General features: G+C 53.7%; 1 protein-coding gene across 4 annotated transcripts in view; it reads right to left on the bottom strand.

Moving 5' to 3' along the window:
- DLGAP4 (DLG associated protein 4) overlaps positions 1-21,267 on the bottom strand; it is a 132,284-nt gene that overhangs the window by 71,353 nt on the left and 39,664 nt on the right. For all 4 annotated transcript variants that reach the window (XM_044748714.2, XM_044748716.2, XM_044748713.2 and 1 more), the window contains exons 2-4: positions 6,053-7,124; positions 2,960-3,201; positions 469-583 (exon numbers count right to left, since the gene is read on the bottom strand). In XM_044748714.2, coding sequence (XP_044604649.1) covers positions 469-583; positions 2,960-3,201; positions 6,053-7,051 — 1,356 coding nt within the window. In that variant the 5' untranslated portion in view covers positions 7,052-7,124. The remainder of the gene's footprint in view (positions 1-468; positions 584-2,959; positions 3,202-6,052; positions 7,125-21,267) is intronic.

Here is a 21,267-nt window from a genome sequence, read left to right as displayed (position 1 = left end):
CCTGACGTCACACAGCAAGATGACGATAATAACCGTAAAGGTAGCTACCCTTGGCTGAGCATATTATGGTCATTATCTCCATGATTCCTCACAGCCCTTTGAAATAGGAATTGTCACCCTTCTGTGGTAAATCAGGAAACTGAGGCTCAGGGAGGGGGTGACTTGTCCTGGGTTCATATTGTCAGTGACAAGACTGGGACTCAAAGCCAGGTCTCCCAGGTCTCCTCTTCTCAGGGCATCTGGATCTACAGCAGCAGAGCAGCCTCTCTGTGTCTCCAGCCACAGGACAGTCAACGGGGCAGAGATACACACACAGGCAGCTTTGGGAACAACGACTGAACAGAAGCACAGTGCAGACATCTGGGGACCACTCAACAGGGGATGGGCCTGGACGTCTGACTGTCTTCTCTTGGGTAGGAGTCGGGGCTCTCCCAAGCCCACTGACCTTTTGGCTGCCTCTCCCCTCACCTGGCTGATGCAGCTGGAGTCGTTGAGGCTGTCGCTGACGGGGTTGTAGTCCTCCTCCCAGCTCGGACACTTGGAGGGCAGCAGCATGTCCACTGAATCCAGGCGGTCCAGACTCCTGGTGGTGGGGAGGAGCAGACAAGGCTCAGACCACCCATTGTTCAGCCTGGGAAACTGAGGCCCAGAGGGGAAAAGACTGGCCAAAGTCATTCAGTGGCAGAGGGAAAAATGGGAGTCACTGCCAGCCCAGGTAGTGTCGGGGGTGATGAGCAAGGGGAGAGCTCCCAGCTTTTGAAGCCCTTGTGAATCTGGAGGGTGCAGGCCGCCCTCTCATGTCACATCCGCTGCTGCCGCCAGGTGGCAGCACAAGCTTGCTTTTGACTATCTCAAACCAGAGGCAGCTCACGCCAGCCCAATTCTACAGCCCCCTCCCTTGCAGATCTAGGGCAATTCCAGGGCTGGACAGAGGAGGTAGGTCAAGCCCAGAGCCCTGACCTCAGGCTAGGGCTGCCCAAAGGGCATCAGTTTCAACATGATGTCCAGGTGGCCTCCACCAGGCCTCAGAAGAGTCACCACTTCACCCTGGCTCTTCAATCCTTCTCATATCTACCTGACCCTGGGTCTCCTCCCACCACTGCTCTAAAGATAAGGTCCAAGAAGTCAACAGCTCAGGCCCTTGACACGGACAGGTTTGGACTGGAACCCAGCTTCCTCACCGGGTTACCCTGGGCAAGTCATCACCGATTGCTTAAGTCTCAGTCTCTTCACCAATAAAGTGGGGATGACACTGTGCCTGCCTGCTTGGGGTGTGATGAGGATTCAGTGACGCAGACTGAAGTGCAGGGGGGCAGGCACAGAGCCCACGGTGCAGCAAGTGCTGACAGATGGCGCCCATTCTGTTACTACTACTCTTATTGTTGACTCCCTCTCATTCAAGCCCTGTGTCCTGGTCCTGCCCACATTTCCACCTCAATGCCCCCTTCATAGAATTGTAGGATCTCAGGACCAGAAGGGTCTTAGAGATCATCCAACTCAGCCCCCTCACTTAAAGATGGGGAAACTGAGGCTCAGAGTGGGACAGACCTGGCACTGGCCAGCAGTGTCCTGAATTCCCAGGTGGAGGCCACTACTCTGCCTTCTTTCCCAGCCAGTGCGACTCTGGCTTCTCCAAGGGCACTGCCCCTGCCGCCCCCCAGGGCTACTGTCACCTGACCTGCTCTCTTCCCTCTGTCGCAGTCCCCCCAGGTTACCTCCAGCCTGAAGTCATGGCTCATGCCCCGAGTAGCTAAAGACCTAGGACTAAGTTTTCCTTTAACTCTTCCAAAGCTTCGTTTGTTTGTTTCTGAGTTGCCTTTATTTCTTCTCCTCAGTGGCCTTGGAATCCCCTCTACTAAGTTTCGCCTGTTTGGTACCTCATTCCCTAGACTTTCTGCAACTCTCCTCTCAGTCCTTTCTGTTCTAATCCCCACGCTGACTTCTCACCCCTCTCTCTGACAGTTTAATCGGTGCTTTCTGTGTGCAGGCATTTCATTCGTTCATACTTTCACTAACTCTTCCAAGTCGTAGAGCAACAGGACGGGGCGGGAACGGTGGGGTTCCAGCCAGGGATGGGACTGTCTGTTTCCTTTGACTTCTGGGTCCTCGCCCCTCCCCAGTCTTGGAGCTGACCACAGGGATCAATTACAGGGGCAAGGGAAGAGGGGGCTCTGGCCTTCTCTGGGCAGCGCTGGCACAAGTGGTGGGCTCACTAAGGGCAGGGTTCTCTGAACCTGAAGAAGAGGGTCCCCTGGGGCAGGTCCCCTGTGGGCATGGAGCTCACCTGGGGGTGTGGCTTCTGCAGGCAGCGTTTACCCCGGGCCAGTCTCTCTAGAGAGGCTCTCCTTACTGTTTACCAAAGGATGGGGCTCATCTGTGATCAGGACTTAACGGGGGGGGGGAGGAATTATGGGGTGGCTCACCAAATGGCGGGGCTCTCTAGAGTCAACTCCTCAAAGTGAAGGGGCCAATCTAAGAACGAGGATCTCAGGGAGGAAGCTAACCTAGAGCCGGGTTCACCTAGGGAACCTGGATCATTGCGCGCGCCGGTTCACCTGTCTCTGAGACTAGAAGGCAGGATTCATCTGTGGGGTCGCACTCTCGCGGGCTGCGAGGTTCCCAGGGGCTCATACCTGGCAGGGGCTCACCTAGGAGGCAAGGCCTGCCTGTGGGCGGGGCTTGCGCGTGCGGAAAGAGGCTTTCCCAGGGAAAAGCTCAGGGAGGGCGGGGCTCACCGGAGGGGCGGGGCTCCCATGGGGCGGGACTCCCTTTAAGGGAGTGGTCCACTTAGGGAGCAGAACTCACAAGTGGTCAGGACTTCTGGTGGGCGGGGCTTCCAAGGGGCAGGACTCACTTGTGAGCAGAGACCTCCCAGGCAGGACTCGGACGTCCGACAGGCTTTCCCAGGGGCGGGGCCTGCCTGGGGGCGGGGCTCTAGGGGGCGGGGCTGCGCGTTCACCTGCGGGGGTTGCTCTGCTCTCCCAGCGACTGCTGCGTGGCCCTCAGGTAACTTTGGCGCCGAGCCGCCGTTTTGGGTGAAGGCTTGGGGCTGCCGCCGGACTCGTCGCTGTCCTCGTCGCCCATGGCCTTGATGTAGCTGCCGCTGCGCATGCGCCGGCACGGGATGGGGCCCTCGGCCGCGGCGTCCGCCTCGCGCGGGGACAGCAGCGCGGTGCTCCACTCGCCTCCGCCGCCAGGCACCTGGGAATGGGTGGACAGGCCTCAGCGAGGGGGGCGCGGGGGGCAGCGCACAGCCCAGCGCGCCGCCGGCCGCCCGTCCTCGGGCGCATTACCTGGGAAGTGAGCCGACGATGAGAACCCTCAGCTCGGGGCCCTGAGGCCCCCTCGCTCCCCACCTCGGAGAGTTCAGTCTTGTGCGCTGGGTATTGCCATTGAAGGCTCCCTGCAGTACGGCGGAGAGCTGGGCTAGGAAGGATACCTGGGTTCCAGAGCCGGCTCTGCCACTGCTTCACTGTGTGGCCTTAAGCAAGTCCCTGCCCCTCTCCAGCCACAGATTTCTCCCTGGATGCCAGGCTGGCTGTGCCCCAGCAAAACTGCCCAGGGCACATGAACGCAATGGCCTCCACTGTTGCTACCCTCCTGAACACTGTTGTGTTCCCTTCACTTCACCGTGCTATCTCAGAGGATGTCTTATGATCCCACTGCACAGATGAGAGCCGTAGGCCTGAGAGAGGCCCCTAGACCTGGCACCAAGAGCCTGGCCCTAGGATTGGGGGGTGGGGGAGAAGGACCGTCAATGGACCCTAACACATCAGTACGGGGCAGGGTCCTTGGGACCAGTCAACACTGCATATCTTACAGGTGGGTAAACTGAGGTACAGGGTACAGAGAGGCTTGAGAAGGTGACCTGGAAAAAAGGCTCAGTTTTCCCATCTGAACCTCAGGGACCCCACCGGTGGAAGTGGCTGTGATAAGGGCAAGTGAGGTCACAGCTGTGAAGGCAGCCCTGGTCCCCAGAGGTTACAGTGGCAAAAACCAACCAAGGGGACCTCTCCTGCCCTTCCAAGGCCAGGTTCTGCCAGCTGCCCCAGGGCAGCCGCACAGTCTTCTACACCCCTCATTCACCTGATACATACAATGGATGTTCACCTCATGATGAAAGAGTATGCACATCTCAGAACTCACACGCACCTCAGCCCGAGCACAGAGGGAACCCGCCTTGCCGTGGTCCCCTATCTCAGAGAGTAAGCATACCTTCCCATACGCCCATCCCACCAAGGATGCACGGCAGCAAACACTTTATCACATGCGTGACCCTCGACGTGTACACAGCATGAACGCAGAGCACACTCACACCCCTCGCCACGTACATACCAGCAACCACCACACTGCAGACACATCTCAACATGTCCCCAGTTCACTGTGTCCTTGCGTTAACACATACAGATTGCACACCCTCACTATGTCTACACACTTCACCACAGATGCCCGGTACACACAGGTCTCAGTGTACATAGCATACTCATTCTTCACCATGTGTACAGATGCACACTCCTGGTGTCACTACATCTGTACAGACACCACATCCTTCCAGGTGCCCACACTGCCAGAAGCTGATTCCTGGCTAAGGGAGGGTGTCTGTCTGGGACTCCCACCCCAGGAGCTCCCCTCAGTGTTCCCATAACCCTCCCGCCTAGCTAATTGCCCAGCCAGTCACGAGGGCCAGCACATTCTACCTTTCAAACAATTTGCTAGTCTCCTTACCTCTCCCTGTCCTTGAGAAGGTGGGCTTGTATATCCCTGCTCAAAACCTGTTGCTCCCCCAGACCCCACCCACCTACCTCCCATGACCCAGGCAGGCAGCACAAACCCCAGGGCCTGCAGGGCACCCTTTCATGGTGTTTCTGAAGCATTTTCACATGATCAGGCCAAACCACACCATTTGGAGAGGGAGCCAGGTCATACACCACCCTCTCTGATGTTTCTAAACTAAGCAAGTGGATAGACAGCCACAAAAGCTTTAAATATATTAAATACTGCCTAGATTTCATTTTCCTCCTATTGAAGAAAAAAAAAAGCCCCCTCCCACCCCTAGTCTCACTCTCTTTGGAATTGTATATAGAATGACAAGAACCCAGGGCTTTGTCAGACTTTGATGTTCATCTGTTTCAAAATGCATCGAATGTGGTCCCAAAGGCTGGCCAGGCCTATGCTGGCATAACCCCCATGACAAGGTGCTCACTACCTACAGAAGCAGCCCCTTCCATCTTGACATGAACTGAAATCTGTTTCCTGTAACTGCCACCCACAGCTTGGGCTCTGCCCCCAGGAACTACACCCAGTTCACAGCCACTCACCCTGCCCTTGAGAGCCCCAAGGGCTGTGTAGCAGCAGAGATGTCTCTGAGCTTTCTGCCCCTTTCCAGGAGTGTGGCCTTGATGCATAATAAGTGCCTCAATAAACGTTAGCATCTGAAAGAAGAGAGCTAGTCCCTCAAGCTGAGTTAGGGCCTCTGGGCTCCTGCAGCCCTCCCTGCTGGTCTCCATCCCACTCCGCTCACACTGACATGACTGTCTGTTCATGCGTCTTTCTCTCCTAGCATCTTGATAATTGGGGCTATGTTGTATTTATTTCTAGCTCTGTTCACTTAAGTGTCCATCTGTTCATCTGGCCCCTCCTCTCTCATATTTCCTGAGCACTTCCTCTGTGCCAGACCCTGTCCCAGACCTTGGGGACACACAGCTGCATCAGATGTGATCCTTGTCCTCAAGAAGCCCCTGGTGTGGTGGGCTCCAGAGGCCAGCAGTTAGAATGCCATGCAATTGGTCCTGGGGTGGGGAGGGGATGGTACAGCTTCCAGATTTCTAAAGGGCAGGGACATGTTTTAGTTCTGACTCAGGCCTAGGTTCAGAAAGGAACTAATCAATGTCTGTGAGAGCATGACCAGTAGAAGAAATACCCCTATTGGCAGGTACCACCAGATACCCATTACACAGGTGAGCTTCCAAGTGAATCTGTGGTACAGGTGGGCTTCAAAACCGGGGCCTTCCCCACAGTCCTCACCCCACCCCTGACCCTGGCAGGGACCCACCTGCAGGTAATGGTAGGCTAGACCCTGGTGGCAGGATTTGGACTTTAGCAGGCTCTTATCCAAGGTGGCTGAGGTCTTCTGGCAGACCTCATGGGCGTGGCTGAGGGTCAGAGTGGACCAGGAGCCCCGCTTGACATAATTGGTGTCAGTGCCCACCCCAATGCTGGGGCAGGCGGCCGGGGGTGCGGGCGGGGCTGGCGGGGTAGTCAGCTCGGCGGTGTTGTTTTTGGCGGCTTTGAGCATGTGCCCGCTGATGGTGTTGTAGGCGTGCATGAAGTACCGCGGCTGGCTGCGCTCCGCCTGTCGGCCTAGTGTCATCAGCCCGGAGGCTGGGCCACTGCTGCGAAAGGCACCACTCTCACCGTCCAAGTTGTCATCGGAGCTCCACCAGCCCGAGATGTTAGAGCGGCTGCGCCGTTTGGGCTCCCCAGCCTTGGCCCGCTCCTTGCTCTTGGCCCTCCGGCCCTTGCCGTCCTCCATGCCACCTTTCTTGCTGCCATTGCCACCGACCTTGCCTGCCGTGCCCTCCAGTGAGGGTGCCTTGGTGAAGAAGAGCCGCTGGACTGAATGGACCAGGTGGCGGATGCGCCCAGGACTCTCGCCACGGGCCTTGGCCTCACCGCGGGGGAACTGGAGTGTGCTGAAGCCATCGCGGTGGATGGGCAGCTGCTTCTCAAACTGGTCCAAGAGGTTGGCAGGCAGCCGGTTGATCTTGGTGGCCTGGGCATGGCTGGGGAAGGGGCTCTCCTCTGGCACCTCGAAGTGGGAGTTATAGTGGATTCGGGGGAAGGTGCTGCTTGGCGGCGGCAGCTGGTTGTTGAGTGGGAAGAGACCATCCCCCGGCAGAGCGTTCTGCCCAGGGAAGCGAGCCTCGCGGGCAAAGGCCTCCGTGGGCGATAGCAGGTAGGGGTTGCGGTCAGGTCCTGCGAACAGGGGCTCGTGTGGTGGGTCCAGGCTGTCGGAGAGGTGGCGGGGGCGGCTGTCACCGAGGCCTTTCATGATCCCGGCCCTGGGGGCGGGGGCCGTCGCCCTAGTGGGGCGCCCGGGTCGCTTCTCCCGGGCAGCAACTATCCTGGGGAGAGAAGACAGAGAGGGGTAAGCTGGATTTGGAGGGGACAGGATGCCGGGAAGGTCAGCCAGACCCCCATAGGTCTCAGGGTTGGGAGGATTTCTCAAGACTCTTGGCCTGCCCTTAACATTGTGAGGCCGAGGATGAGAGTACAAATGGAGGCCCACATCCTATACAGATAAATAAAAGTTACAACTCAGGCTAGCAAACTGTTAAACAAAGCATGTTCTACTCTCCTACCTTGATGAGCATTATCTTCATAATAACCTGCAATGCCAGGTGCAGACTCAGACTTCTTGGTCTCCGAATTCTCTGGTGGAATGTTTTTGGGGGAGCCGCCTGCCCTCCACTTTCCTCTCATCTCTGACTCTGTCCCTCACCATAAGGAGCCGCACACACACATGCACTCCAGCCTACACGTCCAAGCTCATGCCCCATGCCTCCAAAATAGCCACTCTTTGGGCCTGGGGATGGTCCCACTGGCAGTGTAGGCCACCCAAGGGAAGACCCACCCTGGCTCAGGAAGCAGGCCTGGGGTCATTTGGGTAGGGGATTCCAGGGGCCGCAGTATCCAGAGTGTGGTCTAAAGCAGGGATGTAAGCTCTGGTGATGTGTCCTCTTGGCCCCTGAACACTCCTCATGGGGAAGGACCTGGTCAAAAGAAGGACAGAGAGGCCTTCTGAGGGGTAGGGCCCGGGGAGGGCCCCTCCTACCCAGGTCCGAGGGCAGTACTGTCCAACTCTTTATCTTAGCAGAAGAATCCATACATCAAATATAAACCCTCTGTAAAAACCTGCTCTGTCCTCAACAGAAGTCTACCGAGTGTGACCTCTGGGCTAGGCGCTGGGGACTGCAGACATGAGAGATGCCAACGAGCCCCTTAGCTCATCATTTCCAACTGGGATGAATCAGTGATGGCCAGCCTGGAACAGAGTTCTTGGCAATTCAATAACAGGAGCACATCCTCAGGACTGGGTGGACGGGGCAAGGCCTCAGGGGAGGATGGCATCTAGGTGGAACCACTGGGCCTCCATTTCTCTACCTGCAAATTGGACAGTTAAGACTAGTTGGGTCTTCCAGCCAGAACCGTCCTGGAAATACCAGTCTCAAACTTGGGCAAGTCTTTTCCCTTTCCAGGCCTCAGTCCTCCCATCTGTACCACAGAGCAGAAGAGAGGTCAGCAAGGTTTCTAAGCCCTGGACCCCACCAGCCCTGCTTGGAGGGGTCCCAAGGCTTGGTCTGGCCTGTGTGCCTGGCGTGATGAGGATCTGTGAGGAGTCAGTGTGGCTGAAACAGAGCAAGTGAGAGTGAGTGCAATGAGGGGAGGGCTCTCAGAGGGGCTGGGGCAGGTCAGAGTGGACAGGCTCCAGCTGAAGCCCAGTGCGGTACACAGAATGATGGCTCCAAAGATGCCCATGTCCTAATCCTCAGAACCTGTGATTAAGTTACTTTACATATTAATAGAGATTTTGCAGATTTAATTAAGGGTCTTGAGATGGGGAGAAAATCCTGGATTATCTGGAGGGGTACAACCTGATTACATGGGTCCTTATAAGAGGGAAGAGTCAGAGAAGGAGATGCGCCAACGGAAGCAGAGGTCAGAGTGATGCAGGGTCATGAGCCAAGGAATGTGGGCAGCCGTTAGAAGCTGGAAGAGGCGAGGAGCTAAAGCCTCCAGGAGGAACGCAGCCCTTCACCCACTGTAGACTCTGACCTCCAGAACTGCAAGATAATAAATCTGTGTTGTTTTAAGCCACTAAGTTTGTGGTAATTTGTTACAGTAGCGATAGTAAAACTAACACACCTAACATGGGTTTGGGTGGCGGAGACTCCCTCCCACCCCTCAGAGCAGCTCTTAAGGCAAATCCCAGACCCCACCGAACCCTGCGTGATAAAGCTGGCCTAGGTGAAACTCCCATCTTAGAGACGGGGAAACTGAGGCCCTCAGAGGGGAAGAACTTCCCCAAGGTCACAGCGTGGGTCCAGCGGCTGAGGCAGGACTGGGACCCACAACTCTCCTTACTCCTCTGCATAGCTGCCTTGCAACGGTCACCCCAAGCTGGCTGGCCCCGAGACCCTCTGGAATCTGAGAACGATTCCTTGGACCTAGGCATTTTCATGACGAGTAGTGCTCTAAGCCTTCCCAAGCCCTGAGACTTCTGCAGAGCCCACCTGGCTCAACTCCCCCTTCTCTGCCAGAGACTCTCCTTGCCTCTGAGGGCCCCACTCCTGGAGACCAGAGCACTTTAGTGATGGAAGGATCTCTGCTTCCACCGGGCAGCTTGGCAGAGCATTTATCCCCAGCCTGGAGAGGAAGTAGGCTGACTGACATCTTCATCTGCATTACACCATATCCTCACAACAGTCACATGAGGTGGGGGACCATTGTCTCCATTTTACAGATGGGGAAACTGAGGCTGGGAAAGCCAGTTCTAGCTAAAGTGAAACGGTAACTCAGACTTCAGCCACCCCATCAGCGTCCCAGACAGTCAAGGGTCCCCCTCCTCTCCAGCCAGCAGCAGCTGTCTCTGGGCAAACCTTTTCTTGAAGGCAATTCCAGGCAAAACCACCCCCATATCCCTCCTGCTCCCAGGCCTTTCTTGGCCTCCTCACATCCCCTTAGGGCCAGAGTGATCCCTGGGCTCAGGGGCCAGCCTCCTCAGCTCTCCAGCTGGAGAACTGAGTGTGCGGCAATATGTTCTTGATGCCCACTCAAGTTAGGCTGATGATACTGAAAACTGAAAATGCTGTTTGCAAACAGCCCCGCGGGCTCGCTGGCTTGCTGGCTCAGGAGGGGCCTGACTCCCTAGAAATGGGGGAGATGGAGAGGGCTGGTCACAGGGAGTAGAAGATAGCTGCAGAGCCCTGCCCCAGAAGTGCACGCTACACTCAGTTCTCCCAGCCCAGGGCACCTTCTCCAGCCCTCCCAGAGAGAAGCTGGCTTCAATTTCATATCACAGGCACTCCTGAGCTCAGGAATCCAGAGGTGCCCCAGGGGAAGGTGTGAGCCTGGGTCCATGGCCGCCTCCCTGAGCCTCAGACTGTGCATCTGCCAAATGGGGCCAGGAGGAGCAGGTGAAGGAAGATGTGGGAAGGGTTGGGTGAATTGTGAAGTGCTGGCATATGCTCCTTCCCCTGAGTCCTGGTGGTTTTGACTGATGAGGCCCCTTGCCTAGAATGTGGGAGGAGGAGTTAGACAGGTCTTGAAGGTGCTTTTGGGATTATAAGAGGGAGAGTGGGGGCTACCAGGCTCAGGGAGACCTCCAGAGACCAGCTAGACACTTCAATAACCACAAGTGAGCTCCCAACTACCTTCCTTTCTGTGATTGGGCCCTCATTGTTAAAACATCTCTTCTTCTGACTTCTGGGGACCTGCATGTCTGTCCTTCTACCCCACCTTAATTGCTGGTGCATTCCAGGGCTCTAGACAGGCCCATAGTGTCCCCATATCAGTAAAATGCTTCAATGTCACCCAGTGGGGACTCAAGCCAGACACCTGGGCATCTCCTTGAATTCTTTCCTCTCTTGACCCTCCCTGTCCTTCCCCTCCTGTAACCCCACTGTGCCTGGAAAATGATTCTGCCTGAGTCTCAGTTCCTGTGGCCTACGGGGAGCCAGCTCTATCCCAGAACCCCAGGGGTGGACACATGACCCAGGCCTAGCCAATCAGAGCCTTGCATCCCTGAGTACTGATTGGCTGAGAGATGGAAACAGAATCATCTCTAGCCAATGAGAGTTGGCCCTGGGATTATGGCCGAACTCTAGGGAACGAGGCATCCTCCTTCTGTTAGGGCTGCTGTGCTTGGCAGAGTGTCAGCCTGGAGTCTTTCAGCAAGATCTTGCCCGACATTTCAGATACAAGAGTCAAGAGACTTTTTGCTTAAATCTGAGTTGAGTTTCTGTGTCTTTCAACAACAATCTGACTGATGCTGGCCCCACATGTGGTAGGTCACTACAGCAGTGGTTGTGGGTGCCCGGCCCATCTCCTGTGGCCTCATCACTGTCGTATCCAACAGGCTGACTTCCAACTGTCAGCATCTGCCTCCCTGCAGGGGGGTTGGGGGAGCCTGCTCTGCTCACACGTGGCTGGCAAGAACTGCCAGAGAGTTAACGACCCCCTGATCCGGCTGCAGCTCGCAACCAGTGACTGTTGGGGAGCTGGTGGGACAACTGAGGAATGGGTTCTACACTGACTCCTGGAGCTGCCCGAGGGGGCTGAGCTCCAGTTGCCTGCAGTAGTCACTTGCTTGATAATAATGCTCCCTTCACTGGCTGCCTCCCCTCCCCCCATACACTGAACTGCCTGTTCCCAGATGAAGTACTTGCACTTGAATCTTTGTCTTGGGCGTGCTTTTGGGGAACCCCAACTGTGACAGTCGCTGAGTCACAGAGATGCTACCTCAGTTATGTTTCCTGGTGCCATCCCCTCTCAGTGTTCTCTACCTGTGTCACTCCCACCCTACACCTGGACAACCGTATCAGCCTCCTCCCTGGTCCCTCTGTGTCCACTCTAAGACCCTTACAATTCAGGTTCCAAACTGTGGCTGGAGTGATATCTCTAAAATGACAAAGCAACAGTGTTCTTCCCCTTCAGTGGCTCTTAGGACAAATACTCAACTCCTTAGCCTGGCATTCAAGGCCACTGGAGAGCTAGAATCTGCAAGCCTCTAACCCTTGGCTCCAGCCACATGGCCTGCTGTATCCAAAGAAACTCTGAGACAAAGAGTGTCAGCCTGGGGAAGGGATGGCATAAGGTCTCATGGCAAGGCCACTCCAGGCCTGGAAGCCAGTCTCTTGACGCTTAACCCAGGCCTCTGTCCACTGGCCCTCCTGAAATGGAGGGTCTGCGAAGGAAGAAGACAGTGTTGGGGCTGCACTGCCAGCCGAGGAGCAGAGGATGAGGAGGGTGGAACACATGAGGTGCCTCAACAAAGAGTGGAGTCCAGAAGGCTCAGCGTGGTCTAGTTTCTGCCAGCTTCTCCAGCCTCATTCCCATCCCCCATCTCCCCCCCTGCCAATCAAACTCATTGCCCTGCTGGATTTTCTTCATCGTTCTCATTGCTTTTGGAAACTCTCACATGTTACTTGCTTGCTAGTTTATTGTCCATTGTTCCCTGGGTCTTTGCTGTCCAATGTGGTAGCCACTAGCCACATGTGGCTACAGAGCACTTGAAATGCACATAGTGCAACTGAGGGACTGAATTTTTAATTTTAATTAGTTGTAATTATCTTAACTTTAAATAGTCACATGTGGCAAGTAGATACCATATTGGACAGCACAGTTTTAGAACTTCAAACCTCCTGCTCTCACCCCCTTCTAGGGTCCAGGAGATTCTCTTCCCTCTAACACCTTGTCCACCTTTTTGAGTTGGAAGCTTACCTCATTTCTGACTTTCTTATATTCTAATAAATACGTCATTGGAAAGGCTATACATTTCCCCTTGAGTACCTATTTGGCTGTACCTCATAGATTTTCTTTTCCCATAGGTATTTTTCCTCCCTTTAAAAAAAACTGAGGTGAAATTAACGTAACATAATATTAATTATTTTAAAGTGTACAATTCAGTGACATTTAGTACATTCACAGTGTTGCGTACCTGCTGGTTCCAAAATATTTTCTTAACCCCAACAGAAAACCCTGTACCCAATCAGTCACTCCCCGTTCCTTCCTCCTCCCAGCCCCTGGCAACCACCAGTCTGCTTTCTGTCTTTATGAATTGACCTATTCCCATAGGTTTTATTTTTATTGTGGTAAAATATATATAACATAAAATTTGCCATTCTAACCATTTTTAAGTGTAGAGTTCAGTGGCATTACTTACATTCACAATGTTCTGCAACCACCACGATTATCACCAAAACTTTTTCATCAACCCAAACAAAATTAAGCAATAACTCCTTATTTTCCTCCTTTCCCCAGCCCCTGGTAATTTTGAATCTACTTTCTGTTTCTATGAATTTGCCTCGTCTAGATATTTCATATAAGTGGAATTGTACAACATTTGTCCTTTTGTATCTGGTTTATTTCACTTAGCATAATGTTTTCAAGGTTCATCCATGTTGTAGCCTGTGTCAGAACTTCATTCTTTTTTATGGCCGAATAATATTCCATTGTACATATATACCGCATTTTGTCCATTCATCTATTGATGGGCATTTGGGCTGTTTCCACCTTTTGGCTATAATGAATAATGCTGCAGTGAACACTGAGTACAAGTATCTGTTTGAGTCCCTGCTTTCAATTCTTTTGAATATATACCAAAGAGTGAAATTTCTAAGTCATGGTAATTCTCTTTAACTTTTTGAAGAACTACCAAACTGTTTTCCACAGGGGCCATACCATTTTCCATTCCCACCAGCAATGTATGGTTCCAATTTCTCCACGTTTTCATCAACACTTATTTTCCTTCTTAAAAAATTACAGCCATCCTAGTAGTCATGAACTGGCATCTCATTGTGGTTTTGACTTGCATTTCCCTGATGACTAATGATGTTGAGCATCTTTTCGTGTGCTTATTGGCCATTTGTATATCTTCTTTGGCGTAATGTCTATTTTGGTTCTTTGTTCATTTTTTTAATTGAGTGATTTGTCATTTTGGTTGCTGAGTTTTAGGAGTTCTTTATATATTCCAGATATTAAACCCTTATCAGATATATGATTTGCAAATATTTTCTCCCATTCTGAGCCTATAGGTTTTTAATAGGTAATGTCTTTCAACTGTTCCTGGTCTGGCTACTCACTCTTTCCCTCTTCATTTGCACTGAGGGCCTCCCTTCCCCTCAGAATCCCCTGGCCTGTCAGTTCCACAAAGAACACGAGTCTATGTTCCCATAACCTCCTTGTGAGCAAGGGCTGGTTCTTCTCATCTTGGGGGCAGAGGAATGAGAAAGGATCTGGAGATGGACATGTAGAGGATGCTGTAGGACAAGCAGTGGTGGCCACGTAGGTCCCCCTTTCAAGACTGAGGAACTCACATCTCCAGTTGCCAAGAGCACTGGCTGCTGAGAGTTCACAGCTGGGCACCTGCTAGGACTTGCTCTCAGCCAAAGGGAGATGACGCATCCACGGTTACACTCCCTCCCCAGCGTCAGGCTCCGTCCAGTAATTGGTTGATGTGGGGGCACTAAGGCCTGGCCCTCTTGTCCAATTCAGAACAACCCTAAAGGGCCATCCCAGCCTCAGAGCTCCCCATGGGATTAGCTGAGGCCTTTGCTGTAACTGCATCTCTGGTCACCTCCTCCCTCTCCCCAGCCCTGCGCCCCTCACCTGTCACAGATGTTCCCAAGCAAACCTCAAAGTCGGTTTCCTGGGGAACCTGACCCTGAGACAGGACAGAACTGGGTTCTACTTCTTTCCCTCCTTACCACAGGTCATTTGGCGATTTAATTACTCCTCTTCAGCCTCAGTTTCCTCTTCTTAACACAAAGATGAGGATCCTTCCTTTTGACTTTATGACGAGGATGAATTGCGATGTCATATAGAAAGCCTCTGGCACTTAGGTGCTCTATAAATATCAATTATACTCCCCTCCTCACCTCACCGTGATTCTCGGGGACAGGCCAAGGCTCCTAAGTGTAGGGATGCTGCAAAGGATGGTAGAAAGTGCACACAGCTGGACCTAGGTTCAAAGCCTGGCTCTGCCCTTTTCTTGCTGTGACCTCGGACTGGTCCCTCTCTCTGGGTCCCAGTTTTCGTCTCTAGGCAGTAGGAGATTTGAGGCAGGGTGCTCTGGGCATCTGGTCACATTGATTCCCTCTGAGCTCTCTTATCATGGTTCCTGGGACACTAAATGCCAGCCCCTCAACCACCCAGCAGCCAGGGGTAGCAGGAGCCTCACCTTGGGGAGGTCTTAAAATAGGCAGGCCTTGGCCTCGCGGGGGAGCAGCTGGCTGCCTCGAGCTGCTTTGTCTCTGAGCTATACTTAGGCCCATCCGGGTGCCCATAATTACCTCTCATTAATATAAGCCTCATTGCCCTCACGGAAACATGGAGGAACCAGCAGAGCTGCTGCCTCCCCAGGAGCCCTCCCTGCTCCGTGGTGCCTCTGTGTCTGCAGCCGCTGCCACCATCTGCACAGAGTGGGGACTCCTTGCCCTGTCCCAGCTCATCCTGGAGCCAGAGTTGGCCTGTGAGCATGGGAGAGCTAATTAGGGACAAGGCCAGGAACAGAACTCAGCATGCCGCTTCTCGAAGCACAACTCATCTGATCACTTCATTTCCCTAATCTAGAACTTTCTGTGGATCCCCGTCTCAAACTCCTTCCAAGACCCTCACTGATCTAACCCCAAACCCTGTTTCAGACATTACCAAGCCCATTTCCCTTCTTCACAGCCCTTCCCTTTAACCAGCCCAGATCCCTTACTGTTTCCTACTTATATCTTCTGTATTTGGTGCTGCCAGAAAGGCTGGCTTTGTCTAAGGTTACATTAACAGAGATAGAGAGTCTAAATGAAAAGAAGGGATAGTCCTATTCAAAGCTGAGCCCTTTTGTTAAGAGAGAGACAGACAACTAAAGTGGGGTGTGGGAGCGTGAGTTGAGTGATGAAAGGCTGAAAATGATGTAGGTGGAATGGCCAAACATTCCGGGGATGTTCACAGCAGTCCATGGAGGACACAGCCACTGCCGTAGGCCTCTGAAGGGATGATGTGTGGAAAGGGAAGGTGGGGTCTATGTGGCCTCCAGGACCTTGGTGCTGCCTGGGGTAGGGATGAGGTATAGAGAGGCAGGCTGTGTTATACTGCGACTTCACCTCTGGGTACTCCTCCCATTCTCCTCCGACATCTCTGGCCACACCTGCTCCATCTCTTGATAGCTTCTCCTCCACTGACCTCTCAACGCTAGAGGAACTGGGTGCTCTTTGCTTCTCTTTCCTGCTGATCTCATCCAGACTCATGGCTTTAAACACCACTTACATCTGACAACTCCTCAAGTGACATCTTCCGCCCAATCTCTCTCTCAAACACCAGACTCATATCTCTAACTGCCTCCTGACATCTCGCCCCGGATGTCTGACAGGTCCAAAATCAAATGCCTGATCTCCCGCCCAGCCCGACCTATTCCTCCCACAGTCTGCCCCAATTCAGCACTGTCGTCCTCCTGCTCACTCGGGTCAGAAACCCTGGGATCATCCTTGACTCCTCTTTCTTTCACCCCCCCACCCCACATCCCATTCAACAGCAAATCCTTCAAGAACAACTCCACCTTCAAGATATTCCAGGATCCCACTACTTCTCACCACCTCCACAGCCCTGCCTGGGACCAGGGCCCCGTCGTCTCTCACCCAGATGACAAGACTCCCATGGCCTTTAGACTAAAAGCCAATCTTCTTATTCTTCTTCCTTCTTCTTGCTTCCCAACCTCATTTCCTGCCCCTGCTCCCCTGGGCTTCCATTCTGTTCCCTGAACACGGATCGTTAACACCCGTCTCGGGGCTTCTGCCCTGACTAGTGCGCGTGTCTGAAATGCTCTGTCCTCTCTGACCACATGACCACGCCTTCTTTCACTCAGGTCTCGGCGCACAGGCTACTTCCACAGATAGGCCAGGCTGACCACCGTCCAGAGCAGCCCCTCCTCTGGCAGCCCTCTTTGCTGTATCATCTGGATTTATGTCCGACAGAGCCTGGAACAGCAGGGACAGGGTCTGTGTTTGTCACTGCTGTGACACTAGCACCCAGCACAGGGCTTGGACGCCCCAGAGGCTCATCAAGCTTTTGCTCAGTTGAAGAGTGGTGGAAGGCCTTGGGGGATGCCTGGAAATGCTGAAGAAGGTGAGGCAGCCACAGGGTGGTGAGTTTTTAGCTCAAGCTAACCAGTGCAATCCTTTATCGAGTGCTTACTGTATCCCAGGTGCTTCCCATACGTGAACTTGCTGAAGCCTCAGTGCGGCCCTTCCTGGTGAGGATGATGAGTCCACTGTGGCAGTCAGCCTCCAACATGCACCCCAGTGAGACCCATCTCCTGCTGTTCATGCTCTTGTGTATGCCCCCTCCCCTCAAACAGGAGCTGGGTTGACTATATAACTAATAGGATATTGTGGAAATGACCAGTATGATCTCTGAGACAGGTCAGAAGAGACATTGCAGCTTCTGCCTTCCTCTCTTGGACCACTGGCCAGGGGGAAGCCAGCCGCCATGTTGTGAGGACACTCAAGCAGCCTAAGGAGAGGTCCATGTTGGGAGGAACAGAGGCTGCCTGCCAACAGCCAGCACCCACTTGCTAGCCACGTGAGTGAGCCACCTTGGGAGCAGATCCTCCAGCCCCAGTTAGGACTTTGGTTGGCTGCAGCCCCGGCTGACAATGTGACTGCCACCTCGTGAGAGATCCTGGGCCAGGACCACCCACTGAGGCTGCTCCTGGGTCCCTGCTCCCAGAAACTCTGTGAGACAATATATGTTTATTGTTTTAGGCCATTGCCAAGTTTTGGTATAATTTTTTATGCAGAAATGGGTAACTAATACACCCATGTTAGAGGAGAAAAAGCAGCTCAGATGACTAACGTCACCCACTCTAGGTCCTCCAGCCGGGAGGGGTGGAGCCTGGGGTGCTTCCATCTGATGCCTGAGCCCGCATCCCGTGGCCTTGCCCACCAGGCTGAGGTTCCAGGAACCTTTTCATCTATGACAGCTCTGTCATCCTGGTGGATTCAAGGTCCAAACTGTTTCCAGCTTAAGTCTGTGTCCATAGCAACTGTTTGAAAAGCATGACATTCAATCAATTGGTTGTTTGGTCAATAAGATAGCAGGCAATGGCTGGAGCATATACCCCTGGATCTGGCAGCTCGGGACACGTGGCCAACACTGTCCCCACCTCAGGGCTCCTCCACTGCTTGAAGCCGAATTCCTGTGCTGCCCGTCCTGACAGTGAACACAGGGCCTGGGACGTGGGTGCTGCAGCTCCTCTGGGGTGAGGGGCGTAGATTTGGGGCTGAGCGCTCTGTGGGGACAGGGCTGCCTACCCGCCTCTCTGAGACCCCACTTAAACCACCTAGCCTCAGCCAAGGCTTCAGACGTCACGGGAGCCCACGCTCAGCACTCATCTTGTGTGGTAGACACGGAACAGAGAGAGAAATAGGCCTAGACCTTCAGAACAAAGGGGCCACAGACGCAGAACCAGAGTCACTTTTTTAAAAACCCAAATAAAACTGCTTCATCCAATTCCCTTAAACCCCTTAAAGTTCTCCCCCCCACCCTCAGGCAGAACGCCAGCCTCTTCATCCTGACTCAGCTACAGTGGCCTCCTCATTTGTTATCTCCAGCGTCTCCAGCTCTTCCCTGCCACAGGGCCTTTACACATCCTGTTCCCTCTGCCTGAACATTTTTCCTTTCAATTCTTCACATATCCAGCTGCTTCTGTTGATTCAAGCCTCTGCTCAAACATCACCTCCTCAGAGGCCTTCCCTGACCCCTGAGATGGTTCCTCTGTCCCATTCTACTCTCTCTCTTGACCTCCTTCTTGATTTCCTTCAAAGCATTTGTCAGGGTCTCTAGTTATCCTGCTTGGTTCCTTGTGTACTTGATTAATATCCATCTCCATGCTCTGTGGGCTCTGAGAGTGGGGGGGGGGGGCACGCCTGTTTTATTTCCCACTGTATCCCTGGGACTAAGGACGGAGTCATCACGTAGGGAGGTGCACAATAAGCAGCTGCTAGGTGCACGGATGGTCAGACAGACAGAGCCTCAGAGGGACAGGAGCTGGAGAGAGCTGGAGCTGCCCCATGGGAGAGAAGGGAGTTGATTGCCAGGCTGCCCCATCTCCCTTTCTTGCTGCTTCTCCACGTCTGGGTCCCCGATGGGCTGGGCTGGTGTTTCTGTTCCCCAGAACCTTCCTGAGGACATGCTGTTCCTGGCCTCTTTCCCTGCCTAATATCCTTGAAGCTCAGAAGAGACACCCCCTCCTCCAAGAAGTCTTCCCTGGCCTCCTCTGGGTTCCCCCGTGATGGGAGCCACCACCTAAGGAATCACAGACAGTCCTGCATGTCCCTCTGCACCGGGAGCAGGAGGCTGCACAGAGTGGCACTTGTGAGTGCTCCTGCATGAGGAGGGTGACAGACGTCCTGGTTTGCCTGGGCTCCACCTATTGTCCTGAGTCCCTGGTGGTGAGCGCCCTGTTTCATTCTCACAGGGGTCATGGTTTAGATGATGAATTATATGCTCCCCTCATGCAGGAAGGAACATGGGGACACAGACAAGGAAGAGGGGTCTGTGGCTGAGATGGTGTAAATGAGGTCTGATCTGAGCTTCTTCCCCGGATTCCCAAGCCAGGACCCCCTCAATCTCAGGGCAGTCAGGGTCACCCCACCCTCACCTAGGAGAAGCCTGAGTTGGAGGGGATCAGAGGGTGATGACCACAACCGTCCCCCTCCCCTCCACCTCCAGGCCTCACCTGGGGCCACCACTTGATACGCCAGGCCTTGCTGCCCTGCTCCAGCTGCTTCCTGTGGTGGCCCCAGGGAGGGGTGAGTACAGCAGTAGGGAGGCTGAGAATGTGGGCTCTGGAACCAGCCTCCTCAAGTTTGAATCCTGGGGCTGTGTGACCTTGAGCTGGTTACTGAACCTCCCTGAGTCCAGTGTCCTCAAAAGGTTGTTGGGAGAGATAAAGGAGTTAATACAGACTGATGGCTGGGCACAGCTCTGGCACACAGTGAGTGTTCTACAAGTATTCGCTGTTGCTGTCCTTATCAACAGGACCCACCCTAGGCAGACAGGGCTGGGCACCGTCCCTGTTTAGCCACTTGGAAGTTCAGAGAGGCAATGGGATTTAGCCTGGATCACACAGCATGTTGTGGCAGCTGGGATTTGAACCCAGGCCTCTGGACTCCTAGGCCAGTGCTCTCTGGAGGTCTCAAACCATGGGCTGGGTGTGTTCTGGGTTATGGGCACTTTCTGAGTGGTCCTCACCCCTCCTCGTGTCCCCAGAGCCTAACTGTCTAGACCAGCAGACTTTTAAATTTTAAAAGAATTAAACGAAAATTAAAATTCAGTTTCTCAGTCGCAGTAGCCACATCTCCACTGCTCAATGGCCACATTTGGCTAGTGGCTCCCACACACATGGTGCAATGCAGACCATTTCCATCAGCACAGACAGCTCTCTGGGACGGTGCTGGCCTTGAACTTGATCACTGCATCGCGGCTGTTGCCCATGATACTTCCATGGCACTGGAGGGGGACAGCAATGCGGTCTTGCCCTCTGCAGTCCCCACAGAAACCTCTCTAGAGCCTACGGTTGTAGGAATGGTCAGCACTGAACTCGGTGAATCTTGTCTAACCTTCTCATGCTACGCTTTGTAGACTAGACTCAGGCAGGGGCTGGGACTCGCCCAAGGTCACACAGCAGGTGGAGGCTGCGAGGAGCTAGGTCTCCTGACTCCATGCTTGCTGTACCCCAGCACCCTGCCGCTCAGGCTGGACAGTCAGCAGTCAGGCCACGCTGGGTGGAGGTGCTGGTCAACAGAAATGATTTTTTGCTGATGAACAAAAGCCAAAAACCCATTCTAGAATGGAAGGCAGGGGACAGCTGGCCACAGCTGCAGAGCAGGTACCCATCAACTCCATGGATGGCTCCCCAGGCCACACTGGGATGACTGTAGAGCTGGGACGAGGGCAGAGGCAGGATTCCTCTTCTCCCCTCTCCATTCCTACAGGATCTGAAGGGACCTCAATAACTCCCTCGGCTGCCATTTCAAAGCAGTATTTGTTGTGCTCACGGGCGCTGGGACTCTGAGTTCTGGCTGACTCACTGTGCGGCCACAGGCAAGTCACCTCCCCCACCTTGGTTTTCCCATTTGGAAAATGGAGATAATTATCCCAACTGGGGCCCTTGAGGGGCCAAATGGAACTAACTGGATGGAAGAGCATTTGTCAACCAGGCGGCACGAAGGGAGGGAGAGAACAGGTTTGGATCCCGTCTGACTTGAGTTGGACAGGCTCCAGCTCTTCCCAGCAGTGTGACCTGGCCTCATGCAAGTCAGCTGGCCTCTCCAAGCCTTGGTTTCTTCACCCAGGAAGTATGGATAAGATACTTCACTTGCTTGACAATGGAATATTATTCAGCCATAACAAAGAATGGAGTGCTGATACATGTGACAGCATGAGGAGCCTTGAAAACATTACAACATGTGAAAGAAGCCAGACACAAAAGCCCACATA

This window comes from Equus asinus, chromosome 15 (assembly GCF_041296235.1).
Source record: "Equus asinus isolate D_3611 breed Donkey chromosome 15, EquAss-T2T_v2, whole genome shotgun sequence".
NCBI lineage: Eukaryota > Metazoa > Chordata > Mammalia > Perissodactyla > Equidae > Equus > Equus asinus.
Note: the sequence above shows the minus strand (reverse complement) of the source record. Positions and strands in the feature narration are given on the sequence as shown.